The 17,761-nt window shown below is 34.9% G+C and overlaps 1 protein-coding gene across 12 annotated transcripts in view; it reads right to left on the bottom strand.

The window, feature by feature from the left end:
* AKAP9 (A-kinase anchoring protein 9) overlaps window positions 1-17,761 on the bottom strand; it is a 166,399-nt gene that overhangs the window by 60,292 nt on the left and 88,346 nt on the right. For 6 of the 12 annotated variants that reach the window (XM_034964418.3, XM_034964419.3, XM_034964428.3 and 3 more), the window contains 6 exons: window positions 11,479-11,832; window positions 9,348-9,572; window positions 8,057-8,197; window positions 7,472-7,575; window positions 6,866-6,961; window positions 5,032-5,237 (listed from right to left, as the gene is read on the bottom strand). In XM_034964418.3, coding sequence (XP_034820309.2) covers window positions 5,032-5,237; window positions 6,866-6,961; window positions 7,472-7,575; window positions 8,057-8,197; window positions 9,348-9,572; window positions 11,479-11,832 — 1,126 coding nt within the window. The remainder of the gene's footprint in view (window positions 1-5,031; window positions 5,238-6,865; window positions 6,962-7,471; window positions 7,576-8,056; window positions 8,198-9,347; window positions 9,573-11,478; window positions 11,833-17,761) is intronic. The other 6 variants (XM_034964422.3, XM_034964425.3, XM_034964426.3 and 3 more) reach the window with 4 other exon arrangements.

The following is a 17,761-nucleotide window of genomic DNA, read 5'->3' as shown; positions in this document are numbered from 1 at the left end:
AAATTAGCTGGGCATGGTGGCACATGCCTGTAGTTCCAGCTACTCGGGAGGCTGAGGCAGGAGGATCACTGGAATCCAGGTGGTGGAGGTTGCAGTGAGCCAAGATTGCACTACTGCACTCCCACCTGGGCGATAGAGCAAAACTCCGTCTCAAAAAAAAATTAAAAAAGTTTGCTGAAATTTACCTTGAGCAGGGAACAAAGGTGAGAAAATTCAACACTTCTTAAATTTTTAAGGCAGTATGAAGATAGTCTAATGTTTTGGGCTATAGAGAAGGAATCAACATGAGGAAAAGATTGAAGGTATGGTGTATTAGATGGGAGCAAATCTCAAGCACAAAATAAAGAGGGTGCGTGAAAGTGACTTATAAAAGGCCTCTGGCTTTTTTAAGCCAAATGGCTAATTTTTAAAAATAGACATTAAAGTACCTAGAAAAGGCAAAGACGTCACCTAGCTTAAGGTATTTTCTTAATAACATTTTGAAGGTATAAACAATCTGAAATAATCTGAATATGTTCCAAGAAAAAACCGAATTAAAAAAAATCCTATAAAATAGAAATATGAGAAAGACATCAAGCTTAAACTTTATTTATTTATTTATTTTATTATTATTATTTTTTTCGAGATGGAGTCTCACTCTGTCGCTCAGGCTGGAGTGCAGTAGCTGGATCTCCGCTCACTGAAAGCTCCGCCTCTGGGGTTCACGTCATTCTCCTGACTTAGCCTCCCAAGTAGCTGGGACTACAGGCGCCCACCACCACGCCTGGCTAATTTTTTGTATTTTTAGCAGAGATGGGGTTTCACCATGTTAGCCAGGACGGTCTCGATCTCCTGACCGTGTGATCCACCCGCCTCAGCCTCCCAAAGTGCTGCGATTACAGGTGTGAGCCACTGTGCCTGGCCCTAAACTTTATTTTTAATAACCAGTCTTGGAGGGAAAAATTCAGAGGATAATATAGATTAGCAGGGGAACTTCACAAGATGCCAATAATAATCTTAGAATGTCCAGTTTGGTAAATAGAATCATTTCAAATTGGTGAACCTCTTGGATTTATGTCTTAAAACATAGTAAATGATGGTTATTCAAGTCCTTTAGTTATTAACTTTATGGATTATATCATGTTCATTCCCTGACAGATAACGATAAACTCCCCAGGTTTAAGCGGGATAGGCAATGTGATAAAGCCTTCTCTGCCCCAAAGGCTCTCTGAATCTCTAATGGCTCCAATGGAAACCACTAGTCTTTAGTCTGACCCTGGATCTGACAGTTGAGAAAACTGTACTGAAGCCCTGGGAGACTTAAGAGGTTTGCCCAATATCACAATGGACTAGAAAAAAAGAAAACAAGGCCTTCTGATTAGTGCAGTGGTGTGATCTCGGCTCACTGCAACCTCCACCTCCTGGGTTCAAGCATTCTCTTGCCTCAGCCTCACGAATAGCTGGGATTACAGGTATGTGCCGCCACACCTGGCTAATTTTCATATTTTTAGTAGAGACGGGGTTTCACCATGTTGGCCAGGCTGGTCTTGAACTCCTGACTTCAGGTGATCTGCCCGCCTTGGCCTCCCAAAGTGTTGGGATTACAGGCATGAGCCATGACTCTCAGCCCCTAGCATTCCTTCTATAAGATTGCATTTCTCCAAAAGGAGGCAGCAGCAGACAAGATTCCATCCCTGGCCTCCTATGGGAGAGGTGAGCATAAAACCACTGAATCATCACAGTGAAGACCTAAAGGAAATTTTTTTTTCAACACAACCTGGGGAATTCATTTCTATGAACTGATCTAATATTCATTCAGGTTTAAGTGATTTTATGTTAGCTCAAAATTTCCCTTCAATTTCATAAACTAGGTTACTCTTATGAGGAAGCAAATATTAGCAACTTTATTCTTTACTTTTTGAGTGTTAACAAGTCCATACATGTTTAAAATCGAAACAAGTTCAGACCTGAAGGCTGAAAACACATCAGAAGTGTTACAACAAAAAGTCATATATGAAAACTGAAAAGCAAAAGTTGCTTCGCAATTAGACTGGTTTAATTTTTTTGTTATACTAAAAAACATAAAACTGTCAAAAGTTTATTTCATTTTTAAAAATAATGCTCCCATTATATTTATGAAGGAATGTCAGAAAAAATTCTTACATATGGAACACAGTGTTAATATTTTAAAGCCAGTATTTTCTTTCAAGTTTATATAAAAATTAAAAATTTTAAATTATAAATTCTATTAACTCAATATATCCTTAAAGATGCAAGATGGATCCATTAAGTGTCCCCCAGTAATATTAGTGGTTGCTCCAATTTTATTAGTAAGATGATCACACTGCTGCTAAACATAAAAACAGTAAGATGGAGTTAACTAAATGGAAAGTAAATATAACCAATGATACTAATCCTAGCAAAATTATCTCTGCTACAATATTCTATACACTATATTTCTTAACTGTGGATTTAGCTTTTTCTCTTATCTCAATATTATTCTTTCAGAATCGGTCAACAGTTAAATAACTAAAATTTTAAAGGTTTTAGTTGATTCAAATATACGTAGTGGTTTTAGGCAAAATATTAAATATTATGACTCTATTTTGCTTTGAATCAGAATAGCAATGACTTCTTCATTAGACTATGAATTGCTGTAAAGCTGAGAGCATAGAGAAATAGCTCAGTAAATGTCTGCAGAATTAAACTCATAAAATTGCTTATAATTGAAAACTATGGTCAGTCGCAGTGGCTCACGCCTGTAATTCTAGCACTTTGGGAGGCCGAGGTTGGTGGATCACTTGAGGTCAGGAGTTCGAAACCAGCCTGGCTAACATAGTGAAACCCTGTCTCTACTAAAAATACAAAAATATTAGCCAGGCATGGTGGCAGGCACCTGTAATCCCAGCTACTTGGGAGGCTGCAGCAGGAGAATGGCTTGAACCCAGGAGGTGGAGGTTGCAGTAAGCAGAGATTGTGCCACTGCTCTCCAGCCTAGGTGACAGAGCGAGACTCAAAAGGAAAAAAAAAAAGGAAAGAAAACCATTACTGTATCTTAAAATAGGATATACATATTTCATGTGTGTTGGAAGATTTAGATACACTTATGCAAGAAAATAGGCTAGTGGATCAGAAGTCTTTTTAGGTCTGCTTTCTCATGGAAAATAAACATAAATATAATCCTCTGTGCTTGAGTTAAATTATCCATTTATTCCCTTTTATGGAGACAGTGCTCTGGAAGTAAGTTCACTGTCTTTCAAGGTATGTTGTCTGCTGAATACTTTGGCAGCCATGTTGAGAAGTATCTAAGAGGACTGCTAACAACAACAACAAAAGCACAAAATACATCTGTAATGCACAGAACATTCTCAGAGTCTCTTCTGAATATGGCAGTCAACCTGGTCTAGGTCTTACCAGTAGAACAGCAAAATCCCTCCCTAAATGGTTAAGTGAAACAAGCTTGTGAAATAATTGTTTTTTAAAAAGCATAATTTGATACACACTTTTATCAGACCAAGAAAATGTTACCTAATTCTTCTCTATAAAGATCCATATGCAGAAATAAAATAGCCGTGACTGAGAGCTTAACCAAGAGTGAAGTTAATTTGAAAAATCCTTCTACCAAGTTTGAAAAGAGTGAATTTGAAAGCAAGGTTTAAAATTCAATATTATTTCAGCTCTTAATTTACTAAAAACAATTTTTAAAACTATCTTTGAACTCAGCTAAGGTGTTTAAAAATCAGTTTTATTTGCAATTCCAAATCAAGCTTTTCTCTGTACCTAGAAACACACTACTGGCCAACTTATAATTAGGCAAACCTTCCATAAATGGGATAATTTCTTTTCATTTCTCCACATGAAATTTAACAAACAGAATTCTCTCAAAAATTACAAAAACTGGCATTTTAGGTCTGCCTCTATGGGAGAAGTGCTTGAGTGTGGAATGGTAGTGAACTGTGGGCTTGATCTTCTGAGCCAGGAGTCCAGATCCTATGTTTCTCCATCTCACAAAACTTTTCCCCTCTTTTGATTTCCTCATTTCCCTCTCCTGCAAGGAAAAAGAAATTGAAAAAACAAGAGACAATGGAGTTCAGCAATGTGATGGGAAGAAATAGAAAGAAGAGGCCGGGCATGGTGGCTCACGCCTGTAATCCTAGCACTTTGGGAGGCCAAACCAGGGAGATCACCTGAGGTCAGGAATTCAAGACCAGCCTGGCTAACAGGGTAAAATCCTGTCTCTACTAAAAATACAAAAATTAGCTGGGCGTGGTGGCATGCACCTGTAGTCCCAGCTAGTTGAGAAGCTGAAGCAGGAGAATTGCTTGAACCCGGGAGACAGAGGTTGCAGTGAGCCTAGACTGCGCCACTGCACTCCAGCCTGGGCGACAGAGCGAGACTCTGTCTCAAAAAAAAAAACAAAAAACAAACAAAAAAAGAAACGGAAAGAAGAGCTGAATCCACACAGCTGAAGGAAGACAGAGTTACGAAGACAGCTCTGGCATATCAGGACCTAATCTCTGGATCCATACACATTGTGTAATATTTCAACTCACTTTTTCAAAAGGAAGAAAGAATCTAGCAAAGGACAGTCCAAAGGTAACACCAAATCTTGGGTTTCTTATCAAGACTTTCTTCTAACCATTTCAACAGGTACATGAAGCTGGTGCTGGGTTCCTAAAAAGTCTTTATTTCTAATCTTTCCTTAATCTGTAGGATGGTTTCAGGATGTCATCCATACCTCACAGATACTGGTAAGAGTCCTAAGTGCTGATGTATAAATTTTCTTTTATCGGTGGAGAAATGTAACAGCATTCTGGTTTATGTAGGCACTGTGGCAACCCTGGGTAAATATAATGACAACTCTATGATACCCACTTGCAAATGCTATACAATAATGGTGTTTGAAAAGAGTTGCTCTAATGTATTTCTGTTTGAAGGTCCATTTGCTGGAAAATACTTATTTTCTCTTCTATATTTTCAACACATGGCAAAATGCCTTGAACTCAGCAGATTTGTTGAAATGATTGTTTCCACAACACAGAAAACTAGTACCTCTTGTATGTTCCTCATGGACACATGACTTTACAGATGCCTCTGCTTCTGACCTCCAAATTAGGCTGGCAGATGACTGGCTTTTACTAGATCTATCTAGAATCCCAAGGACATGGCGACCAATTGTTTCTTCAACAGCTGCTGTTGTCTTTACAACTTCTAAGAGGATCTTCAAAAGTCTATTATTAGCTTTCTGGAGTGCATACCTGTATAGATAAAGAAGCATTGATTAAAATGTTTAATATTTTTGAAGCAAACACTTTGCTTATGTCCACTAAAAAGTACACTGCAAAATATTTGATTTGAAAAATAACAGATGATCCTTTTTATTAAAATAATACCCAATAGCATCTACAATAAAGTGCTTCTAGTTTTTTATTTGTAACTATATTATAAAATGATTTGTTTTTGTCTGAAAAATTTTGGCCAATTAGCTTAATCATACCATTTTTTAAAATGTACAGTATTTAATTGACTTGAAAAAAATAACTAGAGTCTTAAGCCAGTAACTAGGTTAAGACAAAATCTTGGGAGATAAAATTTAAGTTTTAAAAAGTATGGTAGTGCCAAAGCATATGCAAGTTATTGAGCTTGCTGCCCATGGTTATACATATGTATTTTGCACATTTAAATCTTTCTATATGTTAAACATAAAAACATATTTTGAAACATAATTTTAAAATCACACCAGAAAAAATTATGTGGTAGTATTTGTACAAGTTAATGGTAATGAGCTGAATGTTTAAATTACAAAAAGTAATAGGCAGAGATCTGTTTTTAAAAAGGTGTGTAATGAAATTTCACTATCTGTCAACACCACAGAGAGTATCATAGGCCGTTTTTATTACATCTGCTCCAGGGACAGAAATTTCTCAAGTTACACTCACCACACTCATTTAAGTCAGCAGAAGAAACCTGTTTTCAACTAGAATGAATTTGGTGTGTCTCTCTTTTTAAAAAGTAATCCTTATTTTAAAAAATTTGGAAAATACTGCTAACCACTCACCAAAAAACCTCAGCAATCACTATTACAATTTTAATGCCTGTATTTCTAGACTTTTCCTCCTGCCTCTCTTATAAATATATACGTATTTTAAAAACAAAAATGAGATCATCCCGAACAAAGTGTTTTTGTACACTCTCTTTTTTGCTTAACATGAACATTCTACCATGCGAAGAAAGCTACTTCCATAAATGGTGATTCAGAAGACTGCCTGATTAATTTTCTTAAAAACTAAACAACTCTCTTGTCCTAGCAACTCAGTTCAACAAAGGCACACTTTATACATGCAGACAAAATAAAAGATTTTCATGGTAAAGGTCTTCTGCCTTAAGACAGTTTTATCTTTTAGCTTCACACTGTAGGAGCTTGCCAAAAATCAGGCTAAAGGACACCTGTTTCACAGGCACATGACATATCTATTTTAAGACAAGATAATAAATGGAGAAGTTTTCCGTTAGTATTTGTCAAGTGAAAGAGACGGTTCTATTTTTGCACCTAGATCAAGTTCTCTGCTTATATAATCAAGAATACTAAAAATAAAACTAAACTAATTTAGTAGGAAGCCAAGGGTTTTATTTCCTTAACTTGTTCTGAGGTTTTGTTTAAGCCCCAAACCCCAGAACTAGAATAATGTGAAAATATTTCTACTTAAGAGAAATGATTAAAATTAATATGGTGGTTAAAAAAAATACTCATTTTATTGGCACTTACTATAAAAATTCCTAGAAATTAAATACTGCATAGTTTTCAAAATTTACCAATTAGAGATAAATAATATAAAATAAACAAAGTGTTTATTTTATATTGCCATGGTAACTCTAATTTTCATACACTGTCTTTCTTGTTTGAGTTCCATACTGACTGCGTTCCATACTGATGATCCAATGGGGAAGCCAAAATCTTAGGGGCCAAATTCCTCCATGCAAGCTGAGGAAGGAGGTTAGGAGGACACAAGAGGGTTGACAGTCACAGAAATTGGAAAAGGAGGAAATTAAGAAGTAAATATTAGTTTTAATTTAAAATTAAAGAAATTATTTTCATTTGAACAAAACAAAGTTTAAAATATTGTGCTTAAAGTCTTTAATACTAATGTAGGATAACTATTCTCACTTAATATTTTACATTTTTATATTAACCTCTACAAAATCAAAGTAAGGAAAAGTTTTGCTAACATCAGGTGATTAACAGTTAAGTATGTGATTAATATCCAATCAAAATTTATATAGAAAAGATTTTTTAAAAATGTTATCTATTTAATGATGAAAAACTGAAAATCCTGTACATACTACACATACATGGACATGTTTCATACACAGATGGTATGATGATTTTTAAGACAAAGTATCAATGTACAAGATAAAAATAAGGACAAAGTCTATTACATTGAAACAACCATTTTAATTTACTTTGCACTGAAAAAGTACACATTTTGTATACCTTTCATTAGACAAAATCTCAGGAGGCACATCTTCAGGTTTTCTGTCTAATTCCTTTTCTTTAAATGTTTGTTCTTCAACTTCTCCTTGGTTTTCATTTCCATTCTGTTTAAGTTTGTGTAAAGGATGAGAGGAGAAGACAGAAAGAAAACCTGTCAACTTGGAAACAGCATGTCATTCTTCTATATTGGTATGAGATAAAATAGAAACCTCTGTGCACAAAATTGATACTGTTTGGTATAATATTTAACTACACTTGAGATTAGTGTTATCAAAAGAGGATAAAAGATTCTCGTACACAAATAAAAAATTTTAGTGGGTTCAAATTATCCATGCTGTAGTGCAACAATAAAGTTTGTTAGGTTCTCTTTGGTGCAACAATACTTGCTGTTAACAGAATGTCAGATTCAAATTACCTTAAATGAAATGTAAGGCATTTTGACTCCACCTACCTTACACATATGCAGTCACAAATATGTTAAGCTCAGTACCTATAAAAGAATACATCTCATACCAACAACAAAGACAAACAAATCCTACTGAATTGGTGATCCATTGCTCCTAGGTGGGGCAAAGTCCATACTACCTGTGTTTGCGTACTGCTGTTGCGCAGCTCACAACACAGCTTCTCTCTTCCAGCTAAAGACAGCTGCTTTAGTGCTTCCAGCTCCTCTAAAAGCACCCTCTCTCTCTCTGAAACCAGGTTTTCATTATCTATGGAGGATCTCTAAATAAGAAAAAAGGTCATGAAAGAATACTGTTTGCGATAGAGAAAAAGGGCAGAAATATTAAGCAGATTTCTTTTAACCCCCGGGACCAACAGGCCCTGGTTCTACTTATGATTCATATTCCATCGTAAGGGGTTAAAAGTATATACAAAGATCAATGCAAAATTTAAAATATTTTTTAAAAGCCAATTAAGTCTATATATTCAGGAATTTGTGCAGTTCAATTAATTTTTGTCAATTTTGCATTGAAAATTAAGAAGTTTGAATTCACAAAATGCAATGAAGAAAAGCAAAGTTAATTTTTCCAAATAATGTTTTATGCTCAGCTCCCAATTATCCTATTATTTTATGTTTGAAAGAATACTGTTAATAGTTATCTCTAGATATTTATTATCTCTCTTAGCTTCAGTTTTCAAAATTAAATTCAATAAATTTGTTTTCATAAGAACTTCTACATAAATATTTCTTGCTTTTCTGCAATGGTTTTGTGAGTATATTTTATACAGCAGTTGACAAGAATCCAGCTCCCAAATACCAAGAAGTATTTAAATTTAGTCAAGAAAGGGATAAGAATGTTAAATAAATTTGCATTTCTCAAATCAAGAAGAGATGTTTCCCTGGAAAGAGTTTCAGAAGCATACTACTTCCGATTTCCATTCATGATTAAAAAGATTGATTAAAGACAGATACAGGTAAACCTTCGAGATGCTAATTGGTGGACTCACAAAACTATAAATGAAGATAGTAAAACTGAATGATAGTAACTGCATAATGGAGCACCTCAGCACAATGTTATTTCCAAAATGTCAAAGTGAGTTTGCTATATATGGCTAATGGAATGATTTAAAAGAAAAAAACAAAACCGTGTAGCCACTTTTCCAGTGCTTGAAAAAGGAGTTAAATAAAATGACAGAAAGACAATGCCCACTCCAAGGTTGAGATAGGTGTCCCTAACAAGATCTAAAGCTGCTGTCTTAGTATAGAGTGTGTTCCTGATGCTAAATATATGTAGTTTATTCAGATTTCGGCAAAAAAAAAAAAAATTATGGCTACGTAAAAAATACTGTTGTTTTAATTGGGGATCTGGTTCAAGTTGGTGTTTGGAAAAAAAAATAACTGGGGAGAGAAAGGGGACTACAAGACCCTTACCTGGGCTAATTGTCTATTAAGTCTCTTAATCTCTTCTTGTAGCTGTTCCTGGTCTTCTCGCTGTCTCTCCATTTGCCGCATATGTGCTTGCCTTAACAATTCCGTTGCCTGTTGATGTTCTTGGTATTGTCGTACAAGTTCCTGCCTCATATCTTCCAACTGTTCTTCATTCAACATTAGTTGTCTAGAAGCATCCATGCTTGACACTGAAATCTCATCATGAATCTTTAACAGTAAAAAAAAACAAAAAAAAACAATTCAACCATAACACATTTTGTAAAAATCTGTCAGCATTAATATTTTAAACAAATACGAAAGCAATTCTATTACTTATCCCATAAAGCATGTGATATTTTATTATTAAACAAAAACATAATTTTTAAAATGGTGTTTTTCTTAATTACAATTCTAAAACAACATAAAGCTACTTTATCATTATTTTCCAAAAGCAAAACAGCTATTTATCAATTAGTTTAGACTTAATCTAATTCTAATAGAAAAAAAAGAACTAAGATACTTAAGATTCCTTCTACTCTTAACGAAGCTATAATGCCATTATTCCTCTTGACATTTTAAGAAGGGAAAATAATATCCATGGAATATTTATATTTTAAAATTAAATGTATGAAACATGAGAAACTACCCATTTAATTTACACAGTGGTTATCACAGTACCACAGAGAACTACTGATAAAAAATAATTTTCAATACATTTTATTTGAAGATAAAAGCTTTACATTCCAGAGTCTCACACTCATAAGAAGTCAACTCCTTAATACGTTCTATGAGTACATCATTTCCTGGAGGAATGTTACTTATACAAATAATTTTGCTTTGAACAGTTGCTGGTAAATTAAAGAGGTCTTGAAGAACACCTAACAAGTTTTGCATTCCATAAAGAGTTGGCAATTTTATTTTATTTATTTTTGAGAGGGAGTCTTGGTGTCACCCAGGCTGGAGTGCAGTGGCACCATCTTGGCTCACTGCAACCTTCATCTCCCCAGTTCAAGTGATTCCTCTGCCTCAGCCTCCCAAGTAGCTGGGATTACAGGCATGTACCGCCATGCCCAGCTAATTTTTGTATTTTTAGTAGAGAGGGGGTTTTACCATGTTGGCTAAGCTGGTCTCGAACTCCTGACCTCAAGTGATCCACCTACCTCGGCCTCCCAAAGTGCTGGGATTACAGGCATGAGCCACCACACTCGGCTTGGAGTTGGCAATTTTACTTGAATATTAGTCTGAACAAAACATAACCTATCCTGAATATTAATAAAAAATTTTAATTCAGATAATGTTAAAAGAAGTAGGATTTATTACTTTCTGTTAAAGGCAGTGAACAGTTGAGGTACAGACACAGAATAGATCTTCTATTAATAAATAAGTACATAAATCAAGAATTAGGATATAGATAGTAAAATCTTTTAGTCTTCCTAAATAGGTAGCTATTTCCTTGTAATGTTGTTATATTTAATTAAGCAAATCTTTTATTCACAGATATTACCAAATTGTAGTATAATTAATCTTGAATTGGTTGAAACAGAATTAATGTACGTACAACTTACAATGGGATTTTACCAGGTACAACATCTTTAAGATAAACAAGAATACTATGAACCAGACTTGTTTTATTTGATACTAATATTAAGTCACTTATCCATATATCTTACAATTAATAAAACACATTAACAGTGTGAACTGGCTGGGCACGGTGGCTCATGCCTGTAATCCCAGCACTTTGGGAGGCTGAGGAGGGTAGATCACAAGGTCAAGAGATCGAGACCATCCTGTCCAACATGGTAAAATCCTGTCTCTACTAAAAATACAAAAATTAGCTGGATGTGGTGGCACACGCATGGAGTCCCAGTTACTCAGGAGGCTGAGGCAGGAGAATCGCCTGAACGTGGGAGATGGAGGTTGCAGTGAGTCGAGATCATGCCACTGCACTCCACCCTGGCGACAGAGTGAGACTCAGCCTCAAAAACAAAACAAAACAAAACAACAATGTGAGTCATAAGACTGAATTTGATATTTTCCTCCTCCAAACATTAAGCAGCACTATTGCTAATATTTTTATAGTGAAATAATTCACAATTTTTAAATAAGTTTTTTATATTCAAGGAGGCATACTTACAGACTGTCTAACTATAAATGTTTTATCTTTGGAGAACATTTCTTCTGAAATAGTCAGCACACAGTCCTTTGATTCTGGTATATCATGGGGATCACTATTTGATAATAAAATTTCCTTTCCATGTTCTCCTAACTCTTTACTAAGTGGTTTAAATTCTTCTTTAAATTTCACATCCACTGTCTCAAAAGTCTGAAAACCAATTTGATCCTGTGATAATTTCATTTCATTAAAATAATGTTGTTCTTGCTGACACACAGCATGTGCTTGCTTTGATGATGCAGTATTTTCTTTTCCCCCAGATATTCTAGACAGTTCAGTTTGTTGAGCAAATGCTATACTCATTGACACAATAACCTAAAGAAATAAAAGCAAACAATAAAGGATTAGATTTAGAAATATCAGCAGGAATTTAAAAAGTAAATTACTACTCAAAATTGTATAAACAGAAAAAAGCATGGCCTCACGGTTCTAAACAAAAAGAAATCCTATAATAAAGTAATACCGAGATGGATTCTCTTTTTACAATAAATCTAATGTCAAAGTATTTATTTTACTGCCTGCCACTTTAAATAAAAAGTAAAATGTTTTCTTATTATAACAGACATAAATGTTCAGTAAAAATTAGAAAATAAAAGCCCTTATATTTCTCTCTTCCAAGAAAAATCAATGTAAACATTTTAGTGAATACTTTCCCAAATCTTCTTATTCTTCTTTGCAGAGATAGATATGAATAGATACAGATATAATTTTCCTATAAAAATGTGATCATATTCTAATACTGTAACCAGTTTTTGTAGCTTAACTATAGTAAATACCTCTTCAAGTTAAGAAATAGAAATACATTTCTATGTAATTTCCAATGGGTTCAAAGTTTCATATTACATAGATGTAGTATAAGTTTATTAAATCAATTCTCTATATTGGACATTTAGAGTGATTCCAGTCTTTTACTATTTTAAACACCAGTGTGATGAAATATTTGTAATTATATAATTGTGCATATCTTTTCTTATTTCCTCAAAACAAATTCCCAGAAGCGGAACACTTAGTTTGTATGACTGGTAAATATGAGTAGACATTTCATTATAATCCAATTTGACCTTTCACTACAACTATGATCCTGAATCCCTGCTTATTCTAGCCTCCCATCCCACCCCAGCACAGGTACTTAGGAATTCTGACTAGCAGTTTTGGCTCTGACAAGTCCCTACACCTTTGAGAACCAACCGTATCAATAACTTTAAGTCCTTTTTCCATAGATAATTTATAATGAAAGAAGGCTGGCTGTAATAAACCCAGAATAAAGTATGCCTGGGATTAGAAATATTTGTATTTACTGATCTGCAGCATTATTTTCCTTGCTGGTCCAGGTCATATAACTGAACTGTAGTTTTAATTTCCTGTCCTGAATGTGATTCACCTATCTGGGGTCCTGATTCCCACCTGGTTCCTGTGCTAGCCTCCTTTGGAGTAATTTGACTCAAAAACACAAAGCAAATAAATCATTGAAGCTGGGGTTCAAAATCCTATAATCTTGCCTAAGCTCACTTTCTAAAAGGTAACATTATACTATTCCACAACTAAATGAATCTGTCTAGAAGTATAATGCTAAAACTGACTTGAGGAATAATTATAATACCAGTAGCCAATGCAGAGAAAATTCAAGTGCTGCAACATTAGGAACCACATCAAAGGTCACATATTTAATAAATATTACGGCAGAAATTTGAATCAAAATGTGTCTATACAGAGCTCAAGCACCTTAAACATTATATGCCATTCTGTTTCTTCCCAGATAATCCTGGTACCATATCTCACCTACCAAATTGGACCTCTGCGTGCCTATGCTAGCTCAGAAAGAACCAGGGTTTGGTAACAACGATGTCATCTGGAACATATACCCATTATGGCAAAATGTCAAAAGACAAAGATAATTAAAAATAATTAACCATAGAATACAACTTAACAAAACATATCTTTAACCTTCTGTAACTAGTGATCAAAACCTTATGACTGAGTTTTGCTTTAATTTCCTGTCTTGAACCTGATCTGCCTCTGTCTCTTCATACTGAATATATTAAGAATGTAACATGGAACAAAAGGATTAAAAATATGAAAGAGAAGAACAGAGATATGAAGGATAGAGAATGGTCAACCAACATCTAATTAGAGTTCCAGGAGGATATAATAGAGAACAATGGAAAGGAACTATTTCACGAGATAATGGCCGAGAATATTTACAGAAGATACCACTGCCAAGATTCAAGATGATCAATGAATTATAATAAAAACAAATACCTCATCTCTACAAAAACATTTGTAGCTGGGTGTGGTGAGCTACTCCAGGGACTGAGGTGAGAGGATTGTGTGAGCTCAAGAGTGCAAGGCTACAGTGAGCTATGATCACACCACTGCACTCCAGCCTGGCTGACAGACCCATCTCTTAAAATAAAAAAAAAAAAAAAAAAGGAGAAAAGAGAACACCAAAATCAAAAAGAAGATCTTAAATGTTGCTAAAGAAAAAAGACATATTACCTACGAGGGAACAACAAAGTGACAAGGACCTTGTCGACAGAAACAAGAAATCAGAAAACACTGGAATGTTACCTTCAAAGTTCTGGCATAAAAATAACTGCTAACCAGGTTCAAACAGTAAACAAAACAAACTTTTATGGATAAAAACACAATAAAGACATAAAATAAAGACAACTAAAAAACATAGTTTACTCCCAATAGATAATCAGTTAAAAAAAAAAAAACTTCTAAAGAATTTTCTTCAAAAAGAAATAAGATTCTAAAAGGATGGCCTAAGATGCAAAAAGGATTAGAGCGTAAACATCCTTTTTTTAAAAAAAAATGTGGGTAAACTGAAATACTGATGCTATAAGGCAATAATTGCATCTGAATTGTGGAATAAGAAAACACAAAGACTGTGCTTCCAGGCAACATAAAATAAGCCCACTATAGCCTGCTTCTCCCACTGATTACCTAAAAACTCTGAGCACAATACAAAACAACTAAAGAATTCTGAAGAGTAAACAATGGCTAGGAGACTGCAGAGGAAGTCAAAACTTAGGTGATTTGTATGGGAAAGAAGAAACAGGATTTTTAGTCTGAACCTAACTGGGTGGACTGCCTATTTTTTTAAAAAATTCACATTCTTCAAAGAATTATAATGACATCCAGAGCATACAAAACACAAAACATTTAATATACAATTCAAAATTAGACAACATAAAATTCGTTGTATGTTGAACTCATTGTCAGCATACCTGTTCTAAAAGAAATGCTAAAGGAAGGTTTTTAGGCTAAAGAAAAATGGCACCAGAGGGAAATCTGAAATTTAAATAACAGCAAAACACATACTCTTTTCAAGTACACATGGAGCTTTCACCCAGAAAAGACCATATTTTGGGCATCAAATTTAAAAGAACTGAAATTATATGAGGTATTTTGCCAGACCACAAAGAAACTTAAAAATTAATTAAGTTAACCATGGGAAGCTATCTGAAAATCATAAAAATGTGGAAATCAGTACATTTCTAAATAACCCATGAATCAAAGAGGAAGTCACGGGGGAAATAATATATTTGGATTGAATGAAAATTTGCAGAATGCAGCTTTAAACATTGCTTATGAGGAAGCATTGCTATACTTACAAGCTATAATGTTTAAAGCTGTAACACTATGCTTTCGAGTATAGCATTAAATGCATACATTAGAAAAGAAATTCCTTTTAGAAAAGCAGAAGAAGAGCAAATTAAGTCCAAAGCACGCAGAAAAAGGATATCAAAAAGATATGGGTAGCAATTGAAAATAAAAACAATAAAAACAACAATGAAACAAAAAGCTGAATCCTTAATATTATCAATACAATCAATAAACCTCTAGCCAATCTGACAAAAAGGTGAGAAATAGGGATAACACTACAGATTCCACAGACATTAAATGATAAAAGAATACTACAGGCAGGGCATGGTGGCTAACACCTGTAATCCCAGTACTTTGGGAGGCCGAGGTGGGTGGATCACTTGAGGTCAGGAGTTACAGCCAACATGATGAAACCCCATCTCTACTAAAAAAAAAAAAACCCACAAAAATTAGCTGGGTGTGGTGGTGCGTGCCTGCAATCCCAGATACTTGAGAGGCTGAGGCAGGAGAATCACTTGAATCCAGAGGCAGAGGTTGCAGTGAGCTGAGATTGTGCCACTGCACTCCAGCCTGGCGACAAGAGCGAAACTCCATCTCAAAAAAAAAAAAAAAAAAAAAAAAAAAAAAAAATATATATATATATATATATATATATACACTACAATACAACTCTACCTATATAAATTCACCGGAAGTGTGAGCCCCTGCTGTCTTTCCCTGATTTCTTCCTCCTGTATCCAGTTACATCTGCAGAAAAGACAAATCTGTGCCAGGATTTCACAATATTTCACCATGAATATGGGAGTTGCAGGATTAAACTGAATTGTCCTCCAACTCACCAGAGGTAGCAGCTGGGCAAGCAGCCTCCACAAACTCTAGTCAAGTCTCCTGACCGTGTCTTAAAGACACCTGTTAGAGTAATTTTTGACCTTTCTTTTTCTCTTGCTCTCTTGACTTTCCCTTTCATATTTCTTTAAAAGGTCCTCAACCTGATATCTTCCTGATTCACTCCCTCACTTCCTTTAGGATTTTCCTCTAATGTCACTTCATAAGTCAGGCCTTCCATGACAACCCTATATAAAATAACACCATCTCACTCCCCATGGATTTTCCTAGTCCTGTTTTTTTTCTTCATAGTACTTATCATCATCTGTATGTTGTCTATCTGTACCAACTAGAATGTAAGGTCTATGGAAACAAAGATTTCATCCTCTTTTATTCTCTGTTATACTTCAGCACCCAGAACATTGCTTAACAGTGAAATGTAAATGAATGTCTACTTTCAGTAGTATGTGCTCAAATCACAGGAGGACTCTAATATGATATATACTGGAAATCACTACTATTGGGCTTCTTCTATATAGCCTTGTGCTTTTAGAAAAATGATTCTCAGCCAGGCATGGTGGCTCACGCCTGCTATTCCAGCACTTTGGTAGGCCAAGGTGGGTAGATCACTTGAGATCAGGAGTTCAAGACCAGCCTGGCCAACATGGAAAAACCCTGCCTCTACAAAAAAATTAGCTGGGGTGGTGGTGCACACCTGTAGTACCAGCTACTTGGGAGGCTCAGGTGGGAGGATGGCTTGAGCCCAGGAGTTGGAGGTTGCAGTGAGCAGAGATTGCGCCACTGTACTCCAGCCTGGGCAACAGAGCCAGACCCTGTCTCAAAAAAAAAAAAAAAAAAAAAAAAAAGAAAAGAAAAGAAAAGAAAAGAAAAGAAAAGAAAAATGGCTCTCAGTCTTATTCTATCATATCTGAGGGGTACAGAGTACAGCATAATCCCATCGGTACTGGTGACTAATATCAACAATCTATATTATTCTAGGACCAAGCTGGGCCATCAAACGTAATCTCTTGGACCACAGTATCTTGGCTGCATTTAGAAGAGTCTTTTCTTTTAAATACTTTAAGTTTTAGGGTACATGTGCACAACATGCAGGTCTGTTACATCACTGACCAGTACTTTGGTGCTCTGCTATCAGCTTGAGTGAGTAATGCTTTATAAAACGTCATCATGTTACCACCATTATCACAGTAATGACTACTTTTAAAATAGTATTTATGAGTCTTTACTATGTATCAACTCATTTGCTAAGTGTTCTATATGCATTAGCTCATTGAATCCTTATAAAAATTGCTACTAAGCCAATTTCCTCTTTCAACATATAAAACGCTGAGACTCACAAGTTAAGTAACTATCCTAAGGTCACAAATCTAGTAAACCAAAAGAACAAGAATTTAAAGGATGGTATATCCAATACCAAACCTCATGTTAATTACTATACCCTGATACACCATTCCATTTGATAAATTTGTGTAAGAGCTACATGCAAGAGAAAACTTGCATTCCTCCAAGAACTAGACATTGAAAGCTATAAAAAAAATGATAGTGTTTCACTTTTCACTTTAGGCATAAGTGAATAAGTCCTTATGGCCCAGATATTTCCTTAGGTCTTGACTTCCTCATCGAATTTATGTTTTTCCTAATTCCTTACATATTTCCTTTATATCCTACCAATCAATCCTAACACTTTAAAATGCACATATTCCATTGGGATTGTTATATTAAGACAACTGAAATATTATACAAAAAAAGCAAACTCATAATTCAATAGTTCATATATATATATCTT

The sequence above is a fragment of the Pan paniscus genome, chromosome 6 (assembly GCF_029289425.2).
Source record: "Pan paniscus chromosome 6, NHGRI_mPanPan1-v2.0_pri, whole genome shotgun sequence".
Lineage (NCBI taxonomy): Eukaryota > Metazoa > Chordata > Mammalia > Primates > Hominidae > Pan > Pan paniscus.
This window is presented reverse-complemented; position numbering and strand designations above follow the sequence as displayed.